The sequence below is a fragment of the Sciurus carolinensis genome, chromosome 2, assembly GCF_902686445.1.
Source record: "Sciurus carolinensis chromosome 2, mSciCar1.2, whole genome shotgun sequence".
Classification (NCBI taxonomy): Eukaryota; Metazoa; Chordata; class Mammalia; order Rodentia; family Sciuridae; genus Sciurus; species Sciurus carolinensis.
Genome location: NC_062214.1, coordinates 1,421,132 through 1,444,368, shown reverse-complemented (window position 1 = coordinate 1,444,368; position 23,237 = coordinate 1,421,132). Strand labels below are relative to the sequence as shown.

Genomic DNA, 23,237 nt, shown 5'->3' with positions numbered 1-23,237 from the left:
CTAGCGCGGCATCGTGGGCGTGCGCCGCGCCCCAGGGCTCCAGGGTCCTAGAGCCGGTTTGGGCGCGTGGCCGGGAAGCTGGGAGCCGCGCGCAGGGACCGCGCGTTAGGCGGCAAGTGGCGCCACGGGTTCGAGCCCTGCCTCGACAGCTGTGACCCCGCTCCCCCGTCCCCCGACTGGGCGCGGCGTGCGGTTCAGTTTTCAGAAAGCGCGCATTGTAGGCTTCAAACCCAGGACCTGGGCCACACCCGGGTGCACTTCCCCTTATAGGCTGTGTGCTTCCTCTAGGTCTCCTGCCCTGTGGCCTTCAGTGCACTCAGGGCAGGCCCTTAAGGAATCCCACCTCTTCCGGTAGGGCCTGCGGTGCCACTGGCTTCCCTTGCTGACTGAAGATGAGGCGGCGTCTGGAGACGGGAGACACCTGTCTGGAAGGCAGCCAGTTCAGGGCATTGCAGGGCCTCCGCCCCAGGCAGAGGTGGGTACTTCCTCCTCAGCAGAGCGGCCTTGAGCCAGGGCTGTGCCCAGGCCTCCATTGCCCCTCTTGGGCTGTGCCTCTTTGTTCTGGAGGCTAGCGCACATCGCCTTTGTCAGGGGCTGCTCCTGCCACCTGCGTACCTGTCCAGCTTGTGGGTCACTCATCTCCACAGTAGGATCTCAGTGTTGCCAGGACCAGCCTGGCTCAGCGAGGGGACACAGTGCAGGAAGTCCAGCGAATGTCCTTCAGGTGTTCACTCAGTACCTGTCACCTGTCTCCAGGCCCCTGTGCCAGGCACTGGGGTAGTGGGGTCCCAGACGGGGAGCCGGGGGTGGAGAGCCGTGTGAAGACAGCATCCTCATCCAGTTCCCTCTGGACGTCCATGCCCCACGGCTGCTGCCACCTGGGCACTCTCCCTGTGTCTGCCCTCACTTGCCAGTGCAGGTGGGCTCCCAGTGTCCAGCCTTCTTTCCATCTCCCCTGCCCTTCCAAGCTGGCCTTCCAGGACTCTGCCAGGTCAGGCAGGGAAGGTGAGCAGCTTTGCTGGCTGGAAGAATGTGGGGTTTATCCCAGGGGGTGGTGGGGACAAGTGTCCACCTGGAAGAATGTGGGGTTGGTCCCAGGGGGTGGTGGGGACACGTGTGCACCTGGTGCGCCCATGTAGGGGCATTTCCAAGACAGGGCTGCTGGTGGAGGGTCGCAGTGCTGCCCACAGGGGCAGTGTTGAGGCCTGCAGGCCCCAGCTCCACCAGTGGCCACTGGTCCAGCTCGCCAGAGCAGCTCGTGCCAGAGCCTGGTGTCTCTGTCTGTAAAATGGGGTGCCGCCCTGTAAGGGGCTCCTGTAGGAGAAGGGAGGCCAGGTGAGGCCCACAGTGGCTCTCAATCCTTGCTGCCCTCACGGGCACACATGGGAGGTTGGCAAACGGGGGGTGAGGAGGAGGTGGGGGCGTCAGTGCGCACTGGGCTCTGCACCCATGCTGGTCTGCCGGGCAGAGAGGGTGCTGGCTCATGGCTCAGCATGCTGGCTGGCACTGCGTGAGCTCTGAGGTGCCGGAGGGACAAGGAGGCAGAAACATGGCTTCCTTCTGGGCCTGTGTGCTCCCCAGGGTGGCTGTCACACCTCTAGTACAGGTGGTGGCCAGAGGCCAAACCCGGCCAGCGGGTCAGAGTGGTTGGAGCACACAGCTTGTGTTTTATTTCATTTCGGTTTGAGAACCGGGAGACTTCTGTCCCTCTCGCTCCCTTGCTCTCTCATGCACATGCACACACACACACACACACACACCTGGACTTCCCTTTTGAATCTCTGTCCCTCTGGCCTCTCAGGTCAGCAGGCATACAGGTCAGTCAGCTGGGTGAGAAGCAGTGCCTGTTAGCCAGGCCCAAGCCTCATCTCTGGTCATTGCCCCGTGTCCCATCATCCTACAGACCTGAGGGCATGACTCCCAGCTACAGGCATCCGCCACACCCTTGATGCTGCGGTCACTCCTGCCTCAGCCTGGCCAGAGTGGGCCCTCCTCACGCAGTTATAGGCACGAGTTTTCGCTGGCCTCTTGCCAGGCGTTGTGTAGGGTTCTGTCTGGGACGTCACTGAGGGCGTGGTAGGGAGTGTCCTGGCTGCAGACCTGGCCCTCAGGTGATTTCTAGTTGTTCCCTCTGCCTGGCTGCCCCTGAGTGTCCACCTCAATGTTACCCCATGTCCCCCACTGTTTTTCTGCCTGACCTTTGGTCCGCTTTCCTGGAGCTCTGATTTTAGTGAACTTTCCAGGACGCTGCCCCTGTGTCTGCTGGCCGCACTCCCATTCATCCCTCAAAACCTGCGTTTTGGCTCCGGATGCCACCTTCCTTGGCCTCCCCGGGAGTGGCTTCTCCCTTGCCTCTCCCCACACTGAACCCTGACCCAGTGCCTTGGGCCAGTCACCCTGCTGATGCCCCCGACGCCCAGTCGAGGCCCCGGGGCCTCTGCCTGTGCCCAGAAGAGGCAGTCCTCTTTACGTGGAGGGGGTGGCACATAAACGGCTGGGAGCTGCTTAAAGTGCTCTCAGGTCCTAGTCCAGTGCATCCGGAGTGGGGCCCAGGAATCTGGGCCTCATGCTCCTCTGGAGGAGCCCAGAGAGAGAGGCAAAAGCAGGGCAAACACCCTGGGTGTTGCCAGTGGCACCCCCGCTGCTCTGCGGGCGTCCTGACAACAGGAGTGGGGCCGGTGAGGAGGGGGCTTTGCCCGGATGGGAGCCCACGCTGTTGCTGTTCCCAGCCCTTCCCAAGGGCACCTGTCCTTTCAACGGAGAGAGGGTTGGTTCAGTTCTGCTCGTCCATCCCCAATGCAGTCCAGCCCCTCTTGGATCACTGCCCAGGTGGGTGGAGGCTGACCGCCCACCGCCCACCTGCTTCCCCTGTGTATTCTCTAAGCCTCTGGCACCCCGTCTGGGAGGGTGCCCCTGGGTCCGTGTTGCTGGCCTCCACTAGGGGGCGCCTGAGGCCGAGCCCGGAGCTCCACACCAGGAGGGAAGGGCTGAGATGGGTCAGCAGGCAGGGCCTCCTGGGCCTGGAATGGTCTGTTGCCTCCCGCAGGTGGAGGTGCTGCCCAAAAGAGCAGGAGTGGGGCTGGACCGGGACCTCAGCAGCTGCTGCCCTGTTCTGCTGCCCAGGGCAGCAGGTGCCGGTTTGAACATGTGGGGCAGGTGGCAGAGCAGCAGGGTGGAACCCCAGTCAGAGGCCATGTCTGATCTTGACAGCCCCTCTGGAAAGGCCGCTAGCCAGGCCGTCTGCTGGTTGGTAGGGTGGCCTGTCTAGGCTAGTAAGGTGGAGAGTCACTTCTGGAGAGTCACTTCTGGCCTGGCTAGGTCTCCTCCAGGCCACTGTTGTTGGGCGAAGGACTGCAGGCCTTGGTGTCCCTTGGGCTGCTGGGACCCTCAGCTGTGGTCAGTGGCTCCCTTGGCTTCTTTCTCCCTCGGGGTGGCTTCTTGGAGACTGTAGGAGGTGGGCGAAGTCAGGCAGAGGTGTGGCAGTGCCTTAGGTGGCCTGTGTGTCCTCCCCTGAGGTGACAGTGACTCACTAGGGGCACAGAGTGCAGCCTTTGGGCCTGCGAGAACCTGCTCTGTGAGTTCAGCTGAGCACCCTGTTCCTAACAGCCATGGACTTCTGGACCAGGGGTGGCTGGTGGGAGGGGGCTCGGACCCTTGAGCCTCCAGTGCTGCCTTACAGAGGGCATGCTGGATAACCAGGAGCACATGGCTGAGGCTCTCCCTGTCCTGAGATGCTGGCCTTGTCCCTCCATGGCCACCCCCAGTGCTGGAATTGAGACCGGGGGGAGGGAAGTCTGGTGGTGGATGGGTCCCAGCTGGGACCTGCCAGGAGGAGGGGCCCTGGGCATGTCTCTGATGCAGGACACACTCAAGTTTGAAACCCAGCCCTGCGCTGACCCTGTGGCCTTGGGCAACTCAGCTCTTCTTTGAGCTCACTTTCCCTACCATGAAACAGCCCTGTGGCCCCAAGCAATACCCAGTACCTGACCTTCCCGTGCTCCATGGCATAGGACGCAAGGTGCCCTGCCCTGCCGAGTGGGTGCCACACATGTGGGCACACATGGCACTGGGCGGCTGTCAGGGGAGCTTTGGACTGTGCCCGTGGGGTGCCTGCTGGGGGCCCCCTGCCAACCGTCCCGACCCTGGCCTAGCTGGGAGGACAAGGGAGGCTGGAGTGTGGGAGGTGACACCCTGGGACCTTGGCAGTCGGCACCTCAGCTGGGGCAGTTTTCGAACGCACACAGCACAGAGCAGGAAGGGCCTGGAAGTACGGCAGGTGTGCAGGCCTGGGCTTGGCGCAAACACGGGCCTGGCCGCCTTCCGGCAACAACGGCGCATTGTGGCAGCCACGGCCCAGCCTGCTGAGTCGCAGGCCCTGCTTGGACAAACCCCAGGGCCGCACAAGTATTAGCTTAGGTGTTCAAAGGCTCTGCCACTGTGCCCGGGTCAGGAGGCGGGAGGTCGTCCTGATATGCTGGAACCGCGGCTGGACCTCCCACTGGCCTTATTGGGAGCAGCCGAGCCCGCAGGCCCCACCCTGGGCAAACAAGTCAGCAGCCCCCAACGCTTCAGCGGGAGCAAACACTCACGCCCAGCGGCATGGTCTGTCACTGCTCCATGCCCCAAGGTGGACTAGTGTGTCCAGGGGACACCATCCCTGCAGGGGCTGCCCATCCTTCGGAGATGTGGAAATGGCTGTCCCCAGCTGTCTGCTCAGGGCCTGTGTCCCACTGAGGTCTCAGAGCTCGAGTGCCAGCCCTCGCCACCTCCCAAGGCCGCCCTGGGCCCCTCCTCTGAGGTGCAGGCTTGTTCCTGGCTCCCAGGGAGGCGGTTCTCTGAGCTCCAGGAGGAGCAGTGGGGAGGCGCTAGGGCGCCCCCAGCCCGCCCCGCCTGACGCCGATGCGGTACCTTTGCCGCCCAGGTCCGAGGCCCGCTTCCTCTTCTGCTGCAGACCCTGTAGGCGCCGTTCGGCACAGAGGCAGCTGTGGCCCTCTCGGGGCGTGCTCAGCCTGGCACTGGCCTCGGAGCTCAGGCCCTGGGCAGGAGGGGAGCACTCAGGCAAGGAACACCCCACTCCAGCCTGGGCAGTGCTGCTGCCCGGGCCCGTCCAAGTGCGTGGCCAGGGACCCACCTCGCTGTCTGAGGTGTCTGGCTCGTCCAGTTCGTCTGACTCTGGCCTCTGTGCTGTGGCCTTGCTGAGCTCTGAAAGACACAGGGTGAGGGTCAGCCAGGCTGGTGGCTCTGGGAGCCTCCTGAGCCCAGATGACGAAGATGGGGAGAGAGCTCATCAGTGGGCACCTGAGGGGTCTAGCGCCTGCCCTAGGGCACCTACTGGTCAGACGCAACTGGGGTCTGCCTGGGCTTGCTCCTGTGTGAGGACGCTGCCTGCTGTGGTGCCCTCCCTGTCTCGGCCTCTGCTGGCCGGTGTTTGAATGCCCCGTCCTGCTGACTGGTTGAAGTGCCTGCCCAGGCCCTCAGCTGCCATCTGGCTGCAGGAGGGAGGAACCAAGCCCTAGACGCAGGGTGCGGCCTGAGAGGTCAATGGAGTTGACACTGAACCTCCCCCCAGCCCCAGTGCCTCCTGTTCCCCTGGACTCCTGGCCCTGAGCACTCACTGTACCTGGGGGTCCATCAGTGTCGGGCCTCTGTGGGTGGGGTGCTGGCTGTGACCTTCCTCTGGCCTCACCGCCTGTCCCACCGGGAGAGGGCAGGCTGGGGCAGGGTCCTGGGAGAGGGTGTGAGGGATCCTGGGGGAGGCAGGTAAATGACTTGAGTGTTTGGGGGCTTCCCTGCTCCCACTCAGCCCTGGACACAGCCTGCAGGACACCCTGGGCTGTGGCTAGAGGCCAGCCTTCTTTTTCCTGAGTGAGAGAGGCAGCCAGGCTGCTCCTTGGCACTGGCTTGGTGGGTGGAGGAAAGTGGGCAGCCCAAGGGGTGTGGATATGGCCTCGGCTAGGGACATGGGGGCTGAGGACAGGGGCTGAGCCTGTGGCCAGCGTGGGCCCCTTACCATGGGAGTGGGGGACTCTTGGGGCTCTGGTGCTCTTGTCTCCTTGGTGCCGTTGCTGAGTGTCTGGGGGTTGCAAGTGAGGGGTCCAGACAGGGTGGGTGGCTCCGGGCTGGGCGTGTGGGCAGCTGCGGGGCTGCGGGGCCCAGGCTGACCGGTGGACTTGGGGGCATCCCGGCCCCGACCCCGGTCAGAGAGGTCCAGGGGCTTGTCCGGGGCATAGTCCTGAGTGGTTACGACCTCTTTCCTCCGGGGACTGCGTGGGCCTGTGGGTTGTGGGTTCCACCTGCCGGGCAGGTCTGCTGGGGCCAGAGCTGCTCTGGACACCTCGCTCTCGGGGGTCTTGGAGTCCAAGCCAACTGGGGGAGAGTGAGGCGTCTCCCCTGGGGTGGGTGGGCCTCTCAGCCCGGTGCCGGCTGCCCACCGTGCCCGCAGCTGCTGAGCCAGGATCAGGTGCAGGGCGCCCTCCAGCCTTGGATCCTGCATGCCCCCCAGGGCGCCAGGCAGGCTCAGCGGGCCTGCAGGCTCGTCCCAAGCCTCTGCTTCCTTGGCTTTCAGGCCCTGGGGCTGGGGGCTGCTGTGGGGTGTCCGCAGGGGCAGGTGGCGGTTCAGGAGGCAGAGGTGGTCAGCCTGAAGGGAGCGCTGCAGGGACTCATAGGTCAAGGTGGAGGACTGGGAGGCCCGCAGGAAGCTGTGGGGAAGAGGCCCAGTGACTGGCAGCAGTGACCGGCCGAATAAACCCCGACAGGGCCCTGGTGTCAGGAAACTGAGGAGGCCAGGTGAGGACACTGAGGCCCAGGGGTGAGGCAAGTTGCCCAGGGCAGCAGGGACTGGCCAGGCCCCAGCCCCATCTCTGGAGGTGGAGCCATGGTGGGGTGTGGTGGGGCATGGTGGGGCCAGAGGCGACTGGGGTCGCACACTGAGGCCTCCCCTCCGTCCTGGCAGGAGTCCACTGGCTCCCTGGCCTGGAGGGCCCTGGTCCTCCCCTCTGCCCTCCACAGCCCTGCCTGTTTTCTGACAGTGAGCCACAGGCTCTTGGTGGGCCCTCTGCTGGTGCTGTCCACCTCTGCTCCTGTGCCCTCTGAAGAGGCGTCCTCGTGGCAGCTTTGCACCAGGAAGGATGCCCAGAAGAGTCAGAGTGGACAGGGGCTCTTGGAGGGATAATGAGGGGACTTCCTGGGCTGCTGGTCCCCACACTGGATAGGTCTGGAGTTTGAGAAAGGGAGCTACTCCTGGTGCTGGGGGTGGGCCTCACCTGTCCAGGGGGAGGCTGTGCTTGTAGGTTGGGCTGGGCGGGTTGCTCCCCGTGGACGGCAGTGGGGGTGTCCCGTTGGCAGAGCCGCGGTCGGCGGGGCAGGTCTGGGACCCAGGGCGAACCACAGCCACAGTTGCATGCAGCTGGTTGGCAATGCACTGGGGGCTCTGCACAGGGAGGATGTGCGTTGGGCAGCTGGCTGGGGCCCTGGCCCTCCTGGTTCGGACCGTGCCCCCATCACCTCCCACACCCAGTGAAGCCCAGGGCCCTCCCTGGCACTGGGGACAGACACCTGGTGCAGAGCAGGGCTGTGGCTGCCAGCTTTGTGCCAGGACTGGCCCACTCACCATGTCTGGAGCCCGTGACTCGGGCAGGTTGGCACCCGGGGGGATTTTGGCTGCTGGAGATGTCCTGTAGCCTACCCGCTTCTCTGTGGGAGGAGAGTGGCTCAGAGCTCGGGAGGTGCCCGGGACGGCAGCTCAGCCCTGGGCTGGGGGCTGCACAGTCCATGGTGCCCCCTCCCAGCCTCTCCCCGGCCCCATGGCACCTTCTCCCCGCAGACCCAGGTGGTCCTCAGTCTCCTCGTGGCCTCCGGGAGCCTTCTCAGTGATGGCCTTCCGGCCACTGGGAGAGGGAAACAGCAGCGGTGAAGGGGGCTCTGAGGTGCCCTCCTCGGTCAGGACCATGGGTCTGTCTCTGGAGCAGAGTGGAGACAGGGTGGTGGGGTGGGCAGAGCCAGAGAGGACAAGGACAGCCGGGGCTCCCTGCTGGGGCCGGCCACTTCAGGGACACCCAGGTGACCCTGGAAGGCAAGCCCTCCCCTAATGCCTGACTTCACCATCCAGGGCCCCAAGAGACGTGTGGGACCTGGGGACCCGGCCCTGGCCCCTCTCCCACTCACTGCAGGCCCCGAAGCCGCTTCACCTCCTCCTTCAACATCTTGTTCTCCTCCTTCAGTCCACTCGCCTCCTTGGCTGCAAAAGGCAGTGATTAGCAAGCAGCTGGGGGCAGCTGGGGGCAACAATGGGAAGCGCCCTTCTTTGTCTTGCTTCCAGTCAGGTCCCCAGCACTTGGCCCAGGACCTGGCATGCGGTGGGTACCACATAATTCTTGCTGTATGGGCAGATGGTCAGGTGGTATTGAGGAAACCACACCAGCCTTGAGGTTTGGAAAAGTGACTGGATGGCCCTCTGCCTGTGTCTGGGTCTCCCTCCAAGAGAAAGGGGCCGCCCTTCAGTAGGGCCAGTGGATCCTGCTGGGTCACCAGGGGAAGGCTGAGGCCCTGGGCAGCCACTCCTCTCAGAGCTGGGGTGTTCATCTCAGTTTGTCTGCAGCAGTGCATGCTGGCTCCTTCCCTCCTTTCCCCACCACCCGGTTCCCTGGCCCTGCAGAGGGGACGTGGGCCCTGCCGGGCAGCAGGCTCACTGAGGACGCAGATGCGCTGCAAGCTTTGTAGGTGTGAGCTCTCGAATTCCAGTTGCTTCTTCCTGGCCAGTTCCTGGGTGACCATGCAGCGGTCGCACAGGCCAGCCCGCAGCCTGTGGGTGGGGACAGGAAGCGACACTGAGAGTGGACTAGGGCCTCTTGCTGTCCACCTCCAGGTCACACCCCTGCCTCCGGGGGCTCCCAGGCCTGTGTCCACCGGTGAGCTTGGTGTCCCATGTTCAATTGAACTTAGGCAGGAATCTTGAAAGTGCCATGCAGGTAAGGCTCTGAGAAGTCCCGCAGTTGAGAAACCTGCCCGGTGTGTGAGAGGTCCCCACGCTTGTCCCCGAGGGCCCCGCCCACCTGTTCTCCAGCACCCGCAGGTTCTCCTTCAGCGCCTTCTGCTGCTCCCTGAGCTGGTGGTTCTTGGTGCAGAGCTCCTCCACCCGCTGTGCGTCCCTGGGGGAAACAGTGGGTGCGGCTGCTGCTCAGCCTCGGGCCCAGCGTGGCCTGTTCAGAGGGTCCTGCTCACGGCCTCTCCGTGGGGACCTGCCCTCGGAGTGGGCCCTGCAAGGCTGCTCTCATGTCCCCTGGCAACCTCTGTCTGGGCCACCTGCCACCTGCTCAGCTATGGCACTTGTAGACTGAAGCCCAGTCAGAGACGGACGTGGAGAGCCCAGACTGTGGGCCAGCCCATGAGTAGAGGATGCAGCCTCTCAATGAGCCTGGGCTCCTGGGGCCGCGAGAAGAGGGCTGTGCCCAGCTGCCGCAGGGCCCTTGCACCTGGTCCAGTCCTGGCTCCACCTCCTGTGTGCCACGTGGCTTCCCTGCCCCCATGCTGAGCGGCTTTCCCTTTTGCGCTGAGGAGGGAGGCAGGGCTGGAGCGCTGGGCTTCAGGTCATTGGAGCGGATGGCCGCCATGATCTGTCTCTGGGCCCCGCCGGGCTCACTCACCGGCAGCGCTCTGCATTCAGTTCCAGGAGCTTGTTCTGCAGTCCTGGTAGAGCGAGCAGAGATGGGGAGCAGGTCAGGCCCAGCCCTGATGCCGCCCTGCAGAGGGGTCTTGGCAGGGTGCAGAGTTGACACCTCCTGTCCCTGATTGTCCTGCAGGGTCCTCTCCAGAACACTGCCCACCTGCCCGGAGCAGCCTCTGGAGCAAGCAGCTCCTGAAGGCTGCTCCCTGGGATGCCCGGGCCTCAGCTTCTGCTGTCTTGGTGGCTGCCTGAGGTCTGGTCTGGGCCTAGCTTCTCCCCTGACCCTGGGGACTGTGGCTCTGGTATCTGTCGGGAGATTAGTAGGGACCCTAGAAATGGCTGGCTGCCTGGCAGGGGCAGAGGGGTCAAGAGGGGCTATATTTTGGGGGCTGTTAGTATGAAATTAGCAGGTTTTTTGGGAAGACCCCCCAACTCACTCTGTCTTTGTGATCAAGTGTGGGTCCGGCTAGCCTGGGGCTGGGTGGGCCTGGGGGTCTGGCCTGGGCAGCCCCCCCTCAGGTGCTCAGGAAGCAGACAGCCCCTTTGGACCTACAGTGGCGACATGCACTCTCTGGAAGGGGGCCTCAGGGAGGGCTGACCTGGGTGAGGTGGGAGAGGTGCAGCCCGACCCAGGGGAGGGATGGACCGACGTGTGGGACATGGGGCAGGCCCTGGAGGAAGAGAGTTTCAGCTCAGTGTCCCGAGCACCCTGGACAGGCCCTGGAGGCCTGAGCTCCATCCTTGGAAGTGGATGACCCTCTGGGAGAACACAGCATGGGCACACATGGAGACTGGGCATTGCAGGTGGCCGTCAGTTATTGGTTGTGACCCTTGGATGTGCCCCTCTCCTGGGGCCACACTCCGAGGATGCAGCCTGGGTTCTTGAGTTAGGACTTCACTTCTTGGGCCAGAAAGATGGGAGCCCCAGATTTGTCCCTATTTGGCGGTGGTGCCTGGGCACTCTCTGGCCTGCACTGCCACTCAGGACCATTTATTTGCCCAGGTGAGGGCGGTGGGGCCCCTCCGTGCCCAGCCACGTACCCAGGACCTCCTTCTCATGAACGTCCTTCAGCTTGTTCAGCGACTCCATGAAGCTCTCCATGGCTCCTAAGCCCTGACCACTGTGCTGGGCGTGTGGGGATGGCCGTGGCCGTTAGTGCCCTTCTGTCTCCAGCCTGCAGAGGAGGGAGTGAGGAGAGGGGTTCCCATAGGAAGGGCCTGTGTCTTTATGGGTAGGGCAGAACCTACATGGTGCCAGAGGACCCTGACCCCACAGGCAGGAGAAGAGTATGCAGCTGGAGGTCAGGGCTGCTCACCCTGGGGGAAGGGTTGGAGGGGCACCCCCTGAGCTGCCCTGTCTTCCCAACGGTGTCCAGTCCACCAGGGCTGGCACTGTTTCTACTTGTAAGCCCTGTGCAAAGCAGAGAGGCCACACTAACCAGCGGGGGAGCTGGGGTCAGATGACTTGGGGTCAGAGCCCACCCTGCCCTGCTGTCCACAGGCTGCCCCCGTCTCAGTTCCCCCCAGTGCCACAGCCTGACAGGGCGGGCGGCCCGATCCTTCCACAAACGCCCTTGCAGATGCAGCACCACACAGGACACACCCACAGATACACACAGCATACATGCAGTGTGCGTACATGTCCAAGGTCTGCACAGTCACATAGACTCGCACACACGCATGCAGACATGTCACCACGCAGCAACACCTGACCACACGTGGACTCAGCACACGCATGCAGTATCCTTTTTACCGAGAGCCCTCTGCAGAGGGCCTCTGACCATTGGCCTTCCCTCTGCCTGCCCCCCTCCCTCACAGGAGCCCGGAGAGCTCAGTCAGGCAGTGGACCCTCTGTGGTCCCACAGTCTGAGGCCAAATCAAGGGATGTGGCGCTTTCTCTGGCTGGGCCTGTAGCCCTGAGGTCTCAGCATACTTATCCTTAGGACTTTCCAAGTTCCCAGTGGCCTGGACAGTTCACAGGTGGCAGGAGAAGTGAGCTTAGGGGGCTTGGCCACCTCCCCTGCCCAGAGATTTCCCCCAGGCTTGGGCTACAGGCTGGGGTGCCGGGCCAGGCCTGGCCTGCAGTATCCTTGGGAGCCTGGGATACTGGGTGAGCCCATGAGCCAGTGTTTGCTGCACACAGAGCCCTTCTGGGGACTGCCAGGCTGTGCCCCAAGGCTGCCTACGGCTGAGCACCCACGGAGACTGCTGTGCGGGTGGGACGGGTACTGCCCTGGGTGAGGCACGGTGCCTGTGCTATGTGGGTGTCTGAGGCCCCAGCACTTTCCCTCCCTGGACCTGAGTAATGCCTTGGGTGTTAATTGACACTAGCCCACCGCAGCTGAGGCTGAGCCAGGGGCCACCATGGGGCTGAGTCTGCTTCCAGCCCTGTTTGGAGGACGGGGCCAGGGCCTTGAGCACCGACTGCCTCTCCGAGAGCAGCACAGGGCCTGTCCTGGACCCCAGACCAGAGCCTCTTCCTCCAACCAGGGAGGTGTCCCCTCCTGGTCTTTGGTCTAAGGAGATTGGATGTGGCCAAGAGGGGGCCACTCTCCTGGGCCTGGGGGCCTCCTGGCTTGTCTTCCCTGAAGTCTCCCTGACTGCCTGCAGTAACCCTGGGCTGTGCCTTCTGGAAGCATAGACCCAGAGGCTTACCACCTCACCATCTCTGCAGTGGCCACCCATGCCCAGGCCTCCCCTGGCTCCTTGCTGCCCATCCAGCAAGACAAAATCTCCCCTCTCCATGGGGCTGCGGTGCCTTGATGCCCCCAGACTTCCATTCTCTGCTCCAACCTGCAGGTGGACTTGTGACACCAGCCTCACCATGGCCAGGTGGCCCGCAGGGGATGGAGGGAAGTCTCACCTGCATTTCAAAGACTCCTGAAGGTACCCATGCTCTTCTTCAAAGCAGCAAGGAGAGGGAGGCCCGGGGTGGCTCTGTGTCTTGTGGGTGAGGCCTCCGGGAATGGGGTGTGGAGGCCCCTGACAGGAGCTGGGAGCTGGAGCTCACCTGACAAGGGGTGTCCTAGTAGGTTGAGGTGACATACAGGATGCTGAGGTCCAGGGGCCAATGGGAAGCCCAGAGCTCAGGTCACACGGGTACCTGGCCACATCCCTGAGTGCCACACATGCTGTTGCTTCTGCCACAATGTCTCTCTCCAGTGGGGGAAACTGAGGCTCAAAGAGGCCACCTTCCTGCCTTGCTCACACGGGGCGGGGCAGGGAGCTGGCCTTGACCTTGCTCTGGGCTGCATGTCCTGCTCGTTCACCCTGCATCGGCCAGGGACTTTTCCCAGAGGGCTGTGAGCCTCGTGGTGTGGGCCTGACCTTGCTGAGGGTCCTGGAGGTGAGATGGGCTGGGGCTTCTGCTTGAGGCCACTGGCAGGCCTGGCTGAGCTGGGCAGGTGGCTGAGCTGGGCAGGTGGCTGAGCTGGGAAGGTGGCTGAGCTGCAGCACCTGAAACTCGCTCACCCAGACTCGCCCAGCTCACCCAGACTCGCCCAGCTCACCCAGACCTGCTCTTCGCTGCCTCCAGAGCCTGCCGCGTGGGCTGGGCTGACGCCTGTAAGGGAGCCACCCTAGGGAGCCCGTGGTACCCGTGGGTCCACGTGAGATGGGCATTGTTGCCAGTGAAATCATGGTGCACAGAGGCTGGCATGGCAGGGCCTGGGCCCCTCTGCCAAGGGCTCTTGTCTGTTCTCCAACGTCAGCAGGCTCTGCCTGGCCGTTCTTAACCACCTGAGGGACGGCACGCTGCACGCTGTGTGGGGGCAGTGGGCACAGCGGCCTGCAGGCAGGGAGAGTGGTGGCTGGACTCAGGGATGTGTCCTGCCAGGAGCCTCTTTCTCCTGGGGACCTGTGGCCACACGGGGGCTAGGTAAGACCACGGCCTATGAGCAATAGTGCCACAGGGTGGTCGCCTTCCCTGGTGGGGGTGGCAGAGCCAGGCTCCTGGGCTTCCCTGGTGGGGTGGCAGAGCCAGGCTCCTGGGCTTTCGCCACCTTTAGGGTGGCCTGGTCTCCTGGAGTGTTGTGGGGTGGATGGGTGGGTGTCCACCCGGGGTGATGTCGGCCAGGCCTGGTGCTTTTGGGCAGTAGTGGGCAGCGTGAGTGGATTGAACTCAGGTCATCAACACGTGGGCCCACGCCCAGCAGCCTTGGGCTGGGGTCAGCCAGGTTGGCCCTCTCCAGGAAGACTGGCCTGCATTTTGGGGCTTGCTGACGGTGTCTGGGAGGGCAGAGAACTCTGAAGTTGGGGTGGGGTCCACCCAGATGCTGAGGAGCTTCAGGAGGTGCAGGCCTGCAGGAAGGGGGTTGCGTGCTTCCTCTTGGAGGCTGTGCACTGGAGAGGGCGAAGGGGACCTCGGGGGGCTTGCGGGCAGGGTGGAGGGGGTGGGTGGGTGGAGACCTGACCTCTGCCTGAGGCTCCCGGCAGGCCCAGGTGTCCTCTGTCCCTCCCACTCTGGATCCCCAGAAGGTTTGCAGGGACCATGCCTCCCTGAAGGAGCACAGGAGGGACAGGGCCAGTGGGTCAGTGCACCCTACCTGCTGACAGAGGCTGGCCTATGGGGGCAGGTGCAAAGGGGTTGGCCACTGCCAGCTCCTCAGACCCTGCCAGGCCTTGCTGTGTCCCTGAGGGGGGGTTCCACCAATCAAAGCTGGGAAGAGGCAAGGATGGACCTTGGTTGGCAGGGCTGCGTCTGCTGCCCAGTACTGTGCGGGTGCCTGGTACCAGCTCCTTAAAACCCACTGCAGAACCCATGGTAAAACCCCGCTTTACCAGACAGAACAGAGTGCATCAGATAAACACCATACGGGGCCCAGGACAGTCCTCCACCATGACTTAGTGCTGGGGAACTGTTGTTCCCCCACATCCTCATTAGGCCTGCCTGTCTCCCAGGACCCCCCAAGGCCCAACCTAACCTCCAAATGCTGTCCAGGACTCCACCTGTGGCTCAGGTGCCACCTGTCCCTCAGGTCCCCTACCTGCCCCTTGGGTCCCCCTGGAGTGACTGGTCAGAGGAGGTAGGGTTTCCTTTGTTAATTCCAGCAGGCCCTGGAGGAGAGGGCGGCCACCCCTCAGCCCCTGGGGCATCAGTCTGGTCAGAGAGCTGAAGGTGTGGCTTTGGGCGTGTCTCCCACAGGGCCTTGAGCTGGGCCTGCGGGAGCCTCTGTCTCCGTGTCTGAGGTGAGACTCGCCCCACTCCCATCGGGCTCTTGGGGCTCCCACCAGGTGTCCCATGCTCAGGAAAGACAGGCTCAGCCCAGAGCGCAGGTGGGGTGCAGAGTTGGGCAGAGGGGACCTGTTCAGTCAGCGTCTCCCTCACGGGCACACCTGGGGCTGGTGGTATGGCCTACAGAAGCCTCTCCTCAAGTGACAGGTTCAAGTCCCAGGCCCAGAAGTTCCCTCAGGAGGACCAGCCTCCCCAAGTCCAGGGCAGGCCTGGGCACCACAGTGACTCCACACAGCTGCTCACGGGGACTTGCTTCAGGGCCACAGCTCCTGGTGGACGCTCCCAGGGGAGGTGCCATCCAGCCCCCACACCAATGAGGGCACCATGTTCCCAACAGAACGGGCACCTCTGGGCTGTGGTAAAGTCCATGGAGGTGCCACTGGTCTCCTACCCCTGGCCTGTCTTGCCTTTGGGGCAGATGGACCCTGGACTCCTCAGGCTGCCTAAGCCTGGGTCAGTGGGAGCGTGGGTGGGTCCCTCTCCCTCTAGGGTGCTGCCCAGAGGAGCTGCCTGGCACCATGTCCCAAGCACATCTGCCCAGGCTGGGCACCTCCTCTGGCCCTCTTCCCTCTAGCTGCCCTTTGGAAGGAAAACTGGGACCCTGACTGCTGTTTACTAAGGAGGGTCCATCGGGACATCTCACTGTCCACCTGTCCACAGAAACAGTAGTGATGGCCACAGCAGGGCATTGCCCACAGGCCCACCGGCCTCCCACATGCACCAGGGCTTCTGCTGGCTCTGGAAGTTTCCTGAGGAGGCTGAGCTCAGTGCTGCTGCCCGGCCACCACCTGCATCCTGACACATCTGTCCAGGCCTCTCCCTGCCCACACTCACCTCCCGCCTGCCGCCCACGGCCAGGCACACCATCAGAGCACACTCAGTGTTTGCAGCACGAGGGCTTCTGGAGCACCTACTGTGTGCTCAAGCCCAGCACACGCATGTGATCCGAGCTCATGTGGCCCAAGGAAGTGCCGACTGTCCCGCTGTACAGAGTTGAACTCTGAGGCACAGAGCCGCTGAGTGGCAGTGGCAGGATTGGAACCCAGGCCTGGCTGGCCCCAGCATTTCCTCCATCCTCTGGGTGGAGGCTCTGCAGTGAAGGTCAATGCCTCCCCATGGTGACCTCAGCCAAGTCATTTGCCTGGGCTGCTGGGGATGTGCCACCTTGCGCCGTCAAAGCTCCTGGCCTGATCCAGCGACAGGCAGCTGGGGCCAGCCAGGGAGGGGAGCTGCCTGAGGCAGCACACACGGGTCTGCACAGGAGCTCCCAGTCCCCCAGGAGTCACCCGTGGAGTGGCCACGGCAGCCCCTGTTTCATGGATGAAGAAGCTGAAGCTAGGAATGTCACCTGTCTACGGTCACCAGCAAACCAAGCACAGCCAGGATAGAAGCAGGGCCTCCTAGTCTCTCCTGGGCTGCTTCAGGGTGGGCCATATCCAGGCAAGTGTCCCTGTCACATGTGTCTGACACCCTCCCAACCCACAAAGACCCACAACAGAGAGGTGCACACCTGTGACACACCTGCCACATGCACAGCAGGGCATGTCCTCACGCAGAGAAGCCCACCGGTGCACATGCCCAGGCCCCCCGCCCTGTGCACACAGCCACCTCGCAGGCCTGGTGCTGCGTGTGCTGTGCACCTGTGCACACACTGGTCTGTGCTAGGCACCCCACGTGCTCTGCACACCTGCTGAGGGGCGGGCTGCCTGCAGCTCAGGTAACAGCAGCCTGCAACCCGACTCCTCAGGGATGGGCAGGCCTGGCCCCCGGGCCTGGGGCAGGGGCCTGGTGCACTGTCTCCCCACAGACACTGGACCCGGCTGCCAAGTTGCCCACCCAGCTCCCACTGCCCAGAGGGCAATGGCGCCCTGGCACTCCCCGCACCCCACCCTACCTGGCAAGGAGTATGTGGCCACCAGCCCATTCCTGTGCCCCGAGCCTCTCAGGGGACCACGAAATTTCCTGGGGCCAGCCTTGCCTCTCTGCACCCACCCTGCTGCCCAGGAAGCCCACAGAGCCCTCCTCTTCGCTTGGTCCCTGGGACCAGGCACCTAGAAGTGCTGGCCGAGGCCCTTGTGCTACCCAGAGGGAAAGGGTGACCTGCCCGCTCCAGCCTTTCGCGCGGGGGTCTTCCTGCCCCATGGCGAGCATGCCCGTGGCCCCGGCCCAGCCCGCTCCTCGAGCAGCCCTGCCTGGTGAAACCGAGTACTCACACGGCCCCTTGCCCAGCCTGGACCTCCGGGCCTCGGGCCGAGCCCGGGCGCTCCCACCGGGAGACAGGGCGAGCACTGCACAGGACGCGAGACGGAGTTTTGACCAAACCCGCTTGACAGGTTCCCCATTCCCCCAGCCTGGAGCAGAAAGGAGGCAGGGACTGGCCGAAGCTGCCCGGCGGGTTCTACCATCTCAGCAAGCGGCAGAACCGGCTGGGCCGGCAGCACATAGAGATGGGATTGTTTCTCATGATCACCCGCAGGAGCAGCCAGTGGCCCTGGACAGAAGGGTGGCCCTGAGGGCAGCGTAGAACATGGGGGCAGGTGGGGAGGAGGGAGAGAACCTGCTGGTTTGGCCACCGAGGACGGAGTGGGAGGGCTCTGCCCAGAGCGTCCCTCTGTGCTCCGGCAGACCAAGTGGCCTGTCCGGCCTCAGTTTCCTTGTCTTTCCAGGAATTGCCCCTGCCCTTGCCAGAGCTCAGAGAATGGAAGTCCAGAGACTGCTTGGAAGTGACCCGTGCCCGCCCTGGGCAAGCCGGCATCTGCTGGGGCCTTGGTCTACCCTGTCTGTCCAGGGCCTGCAGGTGGCCCAGATGGGTGGGCATCTCTAGGTCCCAGGGCAGGCTGGGCATCTCTTGCAATAGGACCACAGGAGGGAGTCAGAGAGGATCCCTCAAAGGACCGGGGTCTGCATGGCCTTCGTGGAGAGCTCAGGGCTCAAGGGGGAGGACCGGATCCCAGTTAGTGGGCTAGGTCAGAGGTCAGAGGGTAGAGGACTTCCTGCTCCCTACTGGGGGTCGACAGCTGGCCCTGGGCTTGGGGTGAGGACGGGACACCTCTGGTCCTGTGGTGGCCCCTCAGCGGGCACAGTTGTGGTTGGCATGGGCCAGTCCATGGAGCATTATGGGTGGCTGCCCTCTTGGCCCGGCCCTTTGTGTTGGCATGTGCCCTGTGGAGGGAGTGGCGTGGCCGGCGTGGTGCAGTCTGAGGTGCGGGGCTGTGGGCATGAGTGTGCACGTGTGCATGTCATGCTGTGCACACACATGTGCTCGCTCGCTTTCTGCTGTGTCTCAACGTGTCCCTCCTGCCCGTACCCTGTGGCTATGGTGTCGGGGGTGGGAGATGATTAGGCGAGGCCAGGAGGCGCCTCCTGCATGGGATCCCTGCCTTACAAAGGGGGCCTGGGACGCCTGGCCACGGGAGGCTGTGGGGACGCAGCGAGAAGTCCCCGTGCACCAGCCCTGACTAGGCCACCTTTGATGCACCAGTGTGTATCCGCACGTGGTCAGCAGCTTGTGTGTTCACACGTGTGTGTGACGTGTCTAGGCAGGTTCCTGTGTGCTTGGCTGGCATACCGTGTGCATGGGGGGAGCATGTACATGGGTGCACGTGGAGGAGCCGGTGGAGGGAAAGAGGCGTGCCCTCCCCAGTAGCAGAGTTGATCCTCAGTCCCGTCTGGGTCAGGGCTGGGGGTCGAGTGCTGGCACACTGCCCAGTTCCCTGGCCATCGCAGCCAGAGTTGAATCCTGACTCTGCCCTTGAGGACTGGGCCACCTGGGGCCAGTTACCTCACCTCTGCAACGTGGGCTTCCCAGGCAACTCGGCAGGAGTCCTGAGGCGGTAGGCAAAGCCCTGCCAGGGGGTACTTCCTGCCTGGGGCTGGCGCACATGGGCAGGGGCTCTTACTGGACAAGGTTAGAAGCTGAACAAAAGGTGATCGCAACTGCTGCAATCTTCATGGACGTCCCCAGCAACTGGGGTTGTGGTCACCCTGAACTGGACAGGTCAGTGGGTAAACATACGGGGCCCAGTCCTGAGATGAAAACCCCTTGTGATCCAAAGGCAGAGCCTGTGACGTGGGTGAAGCTGCAGGAAGGACGCCCGGCCATGGAGCCCCTCCCAGCAAGCCTGCTGTGAGCGCCCCCCGTGCCCCAGCACACGTCACGGATACTGAAGACGGACGTTTGTGCGCTGCAGCATCAGGCTCTGTAAGGTCACCATCACTGCTGTTTTGCTGCAGGGTCTCCTTGCGTTGCCCAGGCTGGTCTGGACTTCCCTGCTCCCTCCTCCTCCTGAGCTGGAAAACAGGCGTGGCCACCACGCCCAACCAAGGTTGACGCTTAAAAAGTCATAAAATGAAGTCTTTGGAGCAGTGTCCGGGTCACAGCACCACTGAGGGGAGGCACAGAGCCCTCGCTCCTTCACGTACCCCTCCATGGGCCGGGCTGCGTGGGCCTGGGCATGATCCCGGACGGAGCAGGCAAGGCCGTGGCCCCATCAGTCCCCCGTGTGTGCACCCGGCACACACGCACCTGTGCACCAGCCAGCTGGGTGTGGGGCACTGGGTTACCCCTGGGGCAGAGTCCCGGTCGTGCAGAGCAGCTGGGGGCAGGCCAGGCAGCCTGAGGTCATGGAAGCGGGAAGTTCACCCTGTCGGTCCAGCCTATTGTCCCCGACTGGGGCCGAATAGGGTCCCATGCAGCAGAGCCCACCCCAGTCTGTAGGGCGACTCCCTCCCCTAGGCTCTGGGTCCCTGGGCACCACTGAGCTCTAACCAGTCTTCTTCCTGTCTGGGGAATGGGAGCTCCCCAGGGCCTAGGCTTGGGTTTCTACCACCCCTGTTCTGGCCTCAGGCACTGGCAGGAGGCGTTTCTCAGTGAAGGGGTAGCAGGGGAGGCCAAGGAGCCTCCACCTTACCCCAGGACCAGGGCAGTGAGGGGAGAGGTGTACCTTCTCTGCTGAGTGCCCACTGTGTGCAGGCCTGAGGACATGGGGCAAGGGGTGCCTCTTTGCTGAGTGCCCACTGTGTGCAGACCTGGGAACATGGGGCAGGGGCTCCTCTCTGCTGAGTACCCACTGTGGGCAGACCTGGGAACATGGGGCAGGGGCTCCTCTCTGCTGAGTACCCACTGTGTGCAGACGTGGGAACATGGGGCAGGTCTCCTCTCTGCTGAGTACCCACTGTGTGCAGACGTGGGAACATGGGGCAGGGCTCCTCTCTGCTGAATACCCACTGTGTGCAGACCTGGGAACATGGGGCAGGGTTCCTCTCTGCTGAGTTCCCACTGTGTGCAGACCTGGGAACATGGGGCAGGGTCTCCTCTCTGCTGAGTGCCCACCAGGTGCAGGCCAAGAGGGCACCTTTGAGACCCCTCCTCTCTGCAAACCCATGAACAAGGGATCAGATCATTCTGGCCACAGGACTTGGTGCCAGCCCTGGGGAAGATGAAGGTGGATTTTGGTCTGGGACAGTTTGAGGGTCCCTAGGAGGGGTGAGAACAGGTGATGTTCAGTTGAGGTACAGCAGAGGAGAGGGGGCTGCATGCAGAGCCTGGGAGAGTGACAGGGTGTGGAGGGGGTGGCCCCAAGGTGGAGGGTGCACAAGGGCTGGGTGGGGTTGAGGCCAGATCAGGGGAGACTGGCAAGGAGGGTGAACGGCCCCTCCCAAGCCTTGGCAGCCTGTGGAGCCACCTGTCCCAGGTGGCTGGGTCGGGGGAGCCTGGGTCCTGAGCTCAGCTGGCTCCTATCCACTGTGTGACTCTGGTGCAGGCCTCAGCTTCCCTGGCCGTCTGGCCAGCTGTCATCAGCCAGCTGCTTGCTGGCTCTGCTCAGGCAGGCTGATCATCTCGGCCAGGGTTCAAGTCCAGGGGTGAGCAGCACACTGCCAACGCTCCAGCAGCGCTGTGCAACCCCCGCAATGTCTGCAGGTGCCTCCTGCCCGTGCCATCATGGAGGCGAAGTGGGAGCCAGGGGCGACCAGGGGCTGTGCCTGTGGCTGGGCTCTCCAGGGTGAAGGTGGAGCAGGCCCACAGCTTCCTCCAGTGAGGACCAGGAAAATGGCAGAGGAGCAGGGCAGGAGGGAGGGAGGGAGGGCAGGGGGCCGGGCCTCCGTCCTCCTGGCCGTTTGCCCATCTGTCTGTGCGTTGGTTCTGCAAGCACCCAAGGACCAGTTCTGGGACACCCCAGAGTCTGTTCTGGGCCCTGGGTGCTGTGTGGTGGGACGCGGCTGCTCAGAAGAGGTTTGGCTGTCAGTCGGCATGTCGAGGGCTTGCTGTGGGCCTCAGTTTACTCCTCTGCGACGCTCCTTGCAGATGTGAGGCCCTCTCAAGTCACGTGCTGGTGTACCTCACACACGTGCTCCTCTGGCAGAAGTCGCTGGATCTGTTTGAACGGGGTGCTGGGCAGAGTGGGCACGGGGCACAGCGTCCAGGCTCGAGATCCAACACAACAGGCCCTCAGTGCCCTCCCAGTAAATTGTGGCCAGGCCTCAGACCCGCCTGCAGCTGGACAGGGGGCCTGGAGTGGGCTGTGACCCATGCTCCAGGGACCAGCAGGACCAGCAGGGCTCCTGCAGTCCAGGAGGCTGCTCTGGTTGCCTGCGGGGCTGGAGTTCCAGGCTGGACACTGAGGGTTCCCCATGGCCCCCAGTCCTGCTTCTTGGGCCAGCTGGGGGCAAAATGCCCGGCCCTGTGGTGAGGCGCCCGTGCTTCATCCCTGAGTGGGGAGGGTCGGGAGATAAGGCTTCAAAGGCCTCCGCTGGTAAAAGCACCTTTACAAGCCACCCGGCCGCCAGATGTTTGTATTACTGGGCTGACAGATAAGGGGTGGGTGGGTGGCCCCTACCAGGCCAGCCAGCCCTGCCGCTCTGGCCCCCAGATAAATGGGTCACCTATTAATACGGCTCTGAGCAGGGGGCTGTGAGCTGGGCTGCCTTCTGCAGTGTCAGCCCCTGCCCACCCCTGTAGGCAGGCTCCTGGTGAGCTGGGGGAGGGGTGAGCGAGGGAGGGATGGTGCTGGGGGTGGGCAGCTGGGAGGGAAGAGCCCCCACGCCTCTCCGCATGGCCCCCAGACCAGACACCCTGCTTTTGAAATCACTTTGTGGTGTGAGGGCTGCGAGGACGACCCACCTTGCAAAGCAGTAGAACGTCTCAGTGAGGCCAAAGTCTCCTTTTATGGTGGCGCTGTCCCTCCCTGGGTGATCTGCCTGGGATGAGCCTGCTTCCTGGGCAATCTGTCCAGTGCAGCTGGCCATCTCTGCTCTGAGTCCCCTCAGAGTGCACAGTCCAGGGTGCTTCCTGCCAGCACAAGTCTGGGCTGCCGCTCCCATTCCAGAACATTCTCCTGGACCTAGCAGCAGCCGCCACCTTCCCTGAGAGCGCTTCCCCGCTCCCGGTCCTCCCGTCTCTGGCTCTGCCTCCTCGTGCCCCGAGGCCTTCCGTATCTGGCCTCCTCCCTGAGCATAGTGTTTCTGGGGTTCCTCCCTTGCCAGGGCTTTGCTACCTGTGGCTGAGTGGGAGTCCACTGTGCAGGGATCCATGCTGCCTGCTGCTCAGCCACAAGTCGGTGCTCCTGTGGACAGTGCTACTGTGAGAACCGGGCCCGAGTTTTGGTGGAAGCCTTGTTTCCAGGCACCCTGGTGTAGACGTGGCGTTGGCTGCGCCGCTGGCTGTCTGAGGACCTGTCAAGGGCCTTTAAACTCTTCAGGAGGCTTGACTGCCCTCCGCATGCCTTGCACACGCCTGGAACGTCTGCGTCCTCTCTTACAGTTGCATGTGGATAGACAACTGTCTCAATAAAAAATTCAATTGAATTAAGAGTTCAGATGTGTGTTATTTTTCTTGATCACTGAGTTTTCTTTTTCTTTTTGGTGTTGGAAATTGCCTCGCCCGTGCTAGGCAAGAGCTCTGGCACAGAGCAGGTCCCAAGCTCCAGGATGACTGAGTCCCAGCCCTGCAGATGTCCTTCGGCTATGCTGACCCCAGCCTTCCTCCCTCGCTCTTCCCAGAGACCAGCTGGCCAGGCTGACCTTCTCCCTCACAGCCTGGCTCTTGCCTCGGGGTGTGCGGGGTGGGGGAGCCGGGAGCAGGAGGCTGGGGCAACTGTGCGTGCCTGTGGCCTCCCCGGTCGCAGCTTCCTCTGCAGGAGGAAACTGGGGACTTTCTGTGGAGGGCCCGGGGAGAGAGCCCACCACAGCGTGCTGAGGAGCCCTGGGGTGGTCCTGCCTCCCACGACCTCTGACCTGTGTTAGCTGGCCGTCTGGGTGGGGGCTCAGAGGAGCAGGCTGCAGGGAGGCTGTTCCAGCCTAGAGCAGGGTGGCAGTTCTGGGCCTCCTCGCCTGGCTCCGCGAAGC

The 23,237-nt window shown here is 63.5% G+C and overlaps 1 protein-coding gene and 1 long non-coding RNA gene across 7 annotated transcripts; one reads left to right on the top strand and one right to left on the bottom strand.

The window, feature by feature from the left end:
- Positions 1 to 75: 75 nt before the first annotated feature.
- Rbbp8nl (RBBP8 N-terminal like) lies at positions 76 to 17,242 on the bottom strand. Of its 5 annotated transcripts, XM_047535310.1 has the most exons (14): positions 17,108 to 17,242; positions 10,703 to 10,836; positions 9,642 to 9,684; positions 9,051 to 9,146; positions 8,688 to 8,800; positions 8,164 to 8,236; positions 7,810 to 7,958; positions 7,610 to 7,692; positions 7,263 to 7,429; positions 6,011 to 6,698; positions 5,621 to 5,747; positions 5,132 to 5,202; positions 4,909 to 5,035; positions 76 to 3,445 (listed from the first exon to the last, which is right to left on the bottom strand). In XM_047535310.1, the coding sequence occupies exons 2-14, from the start codon at positions 10,761 to 10,763 to the stop codon at positions 3,315 to 3,317; spliced, it is 1,929 nt and encodes a 642-aa protein (XP_047391266.1). In that variant the 5' UTR covers positions 10,764 to 10,836; positions 17,108 to 17,242; the 3' UTR covers positions 76 to 3,314. The 5 variants fall into 5 exon arrangements, with proteins under 5 accessions (XP_047391266.1, XP_047391263.1, XP_047391275.1 ...); XM_047535307.1 differs by having other exon boundaries at positions 4,909 to 5,202; XM_047535319.1 differs by lacking the exon at positions 4,909 to 5,035.
- LOC124971670 (uncharacterized) lies at positions 277 to 22,614 on the top strand. Of its 2 annotated transcripts, none has more exons than XR_007106333.1 (3): positions 277 to 475; positions 12,461 to 12,547; positions 22,377 to 22,614. It is a non-coding gene; the product is annotated as an uncharacterized LOC124971670 (long non-coding RNA). The 2 variants fall into 2 exon arrangements; XR_007106332.1 differs by lacking the exon at positions 22,377 to 22,614 and adding an exon at positions 18,950 to 19,313.
- The last annotated feature ends 623 nt before the right edge of the window (positions 22,615 to 23,237 follow it).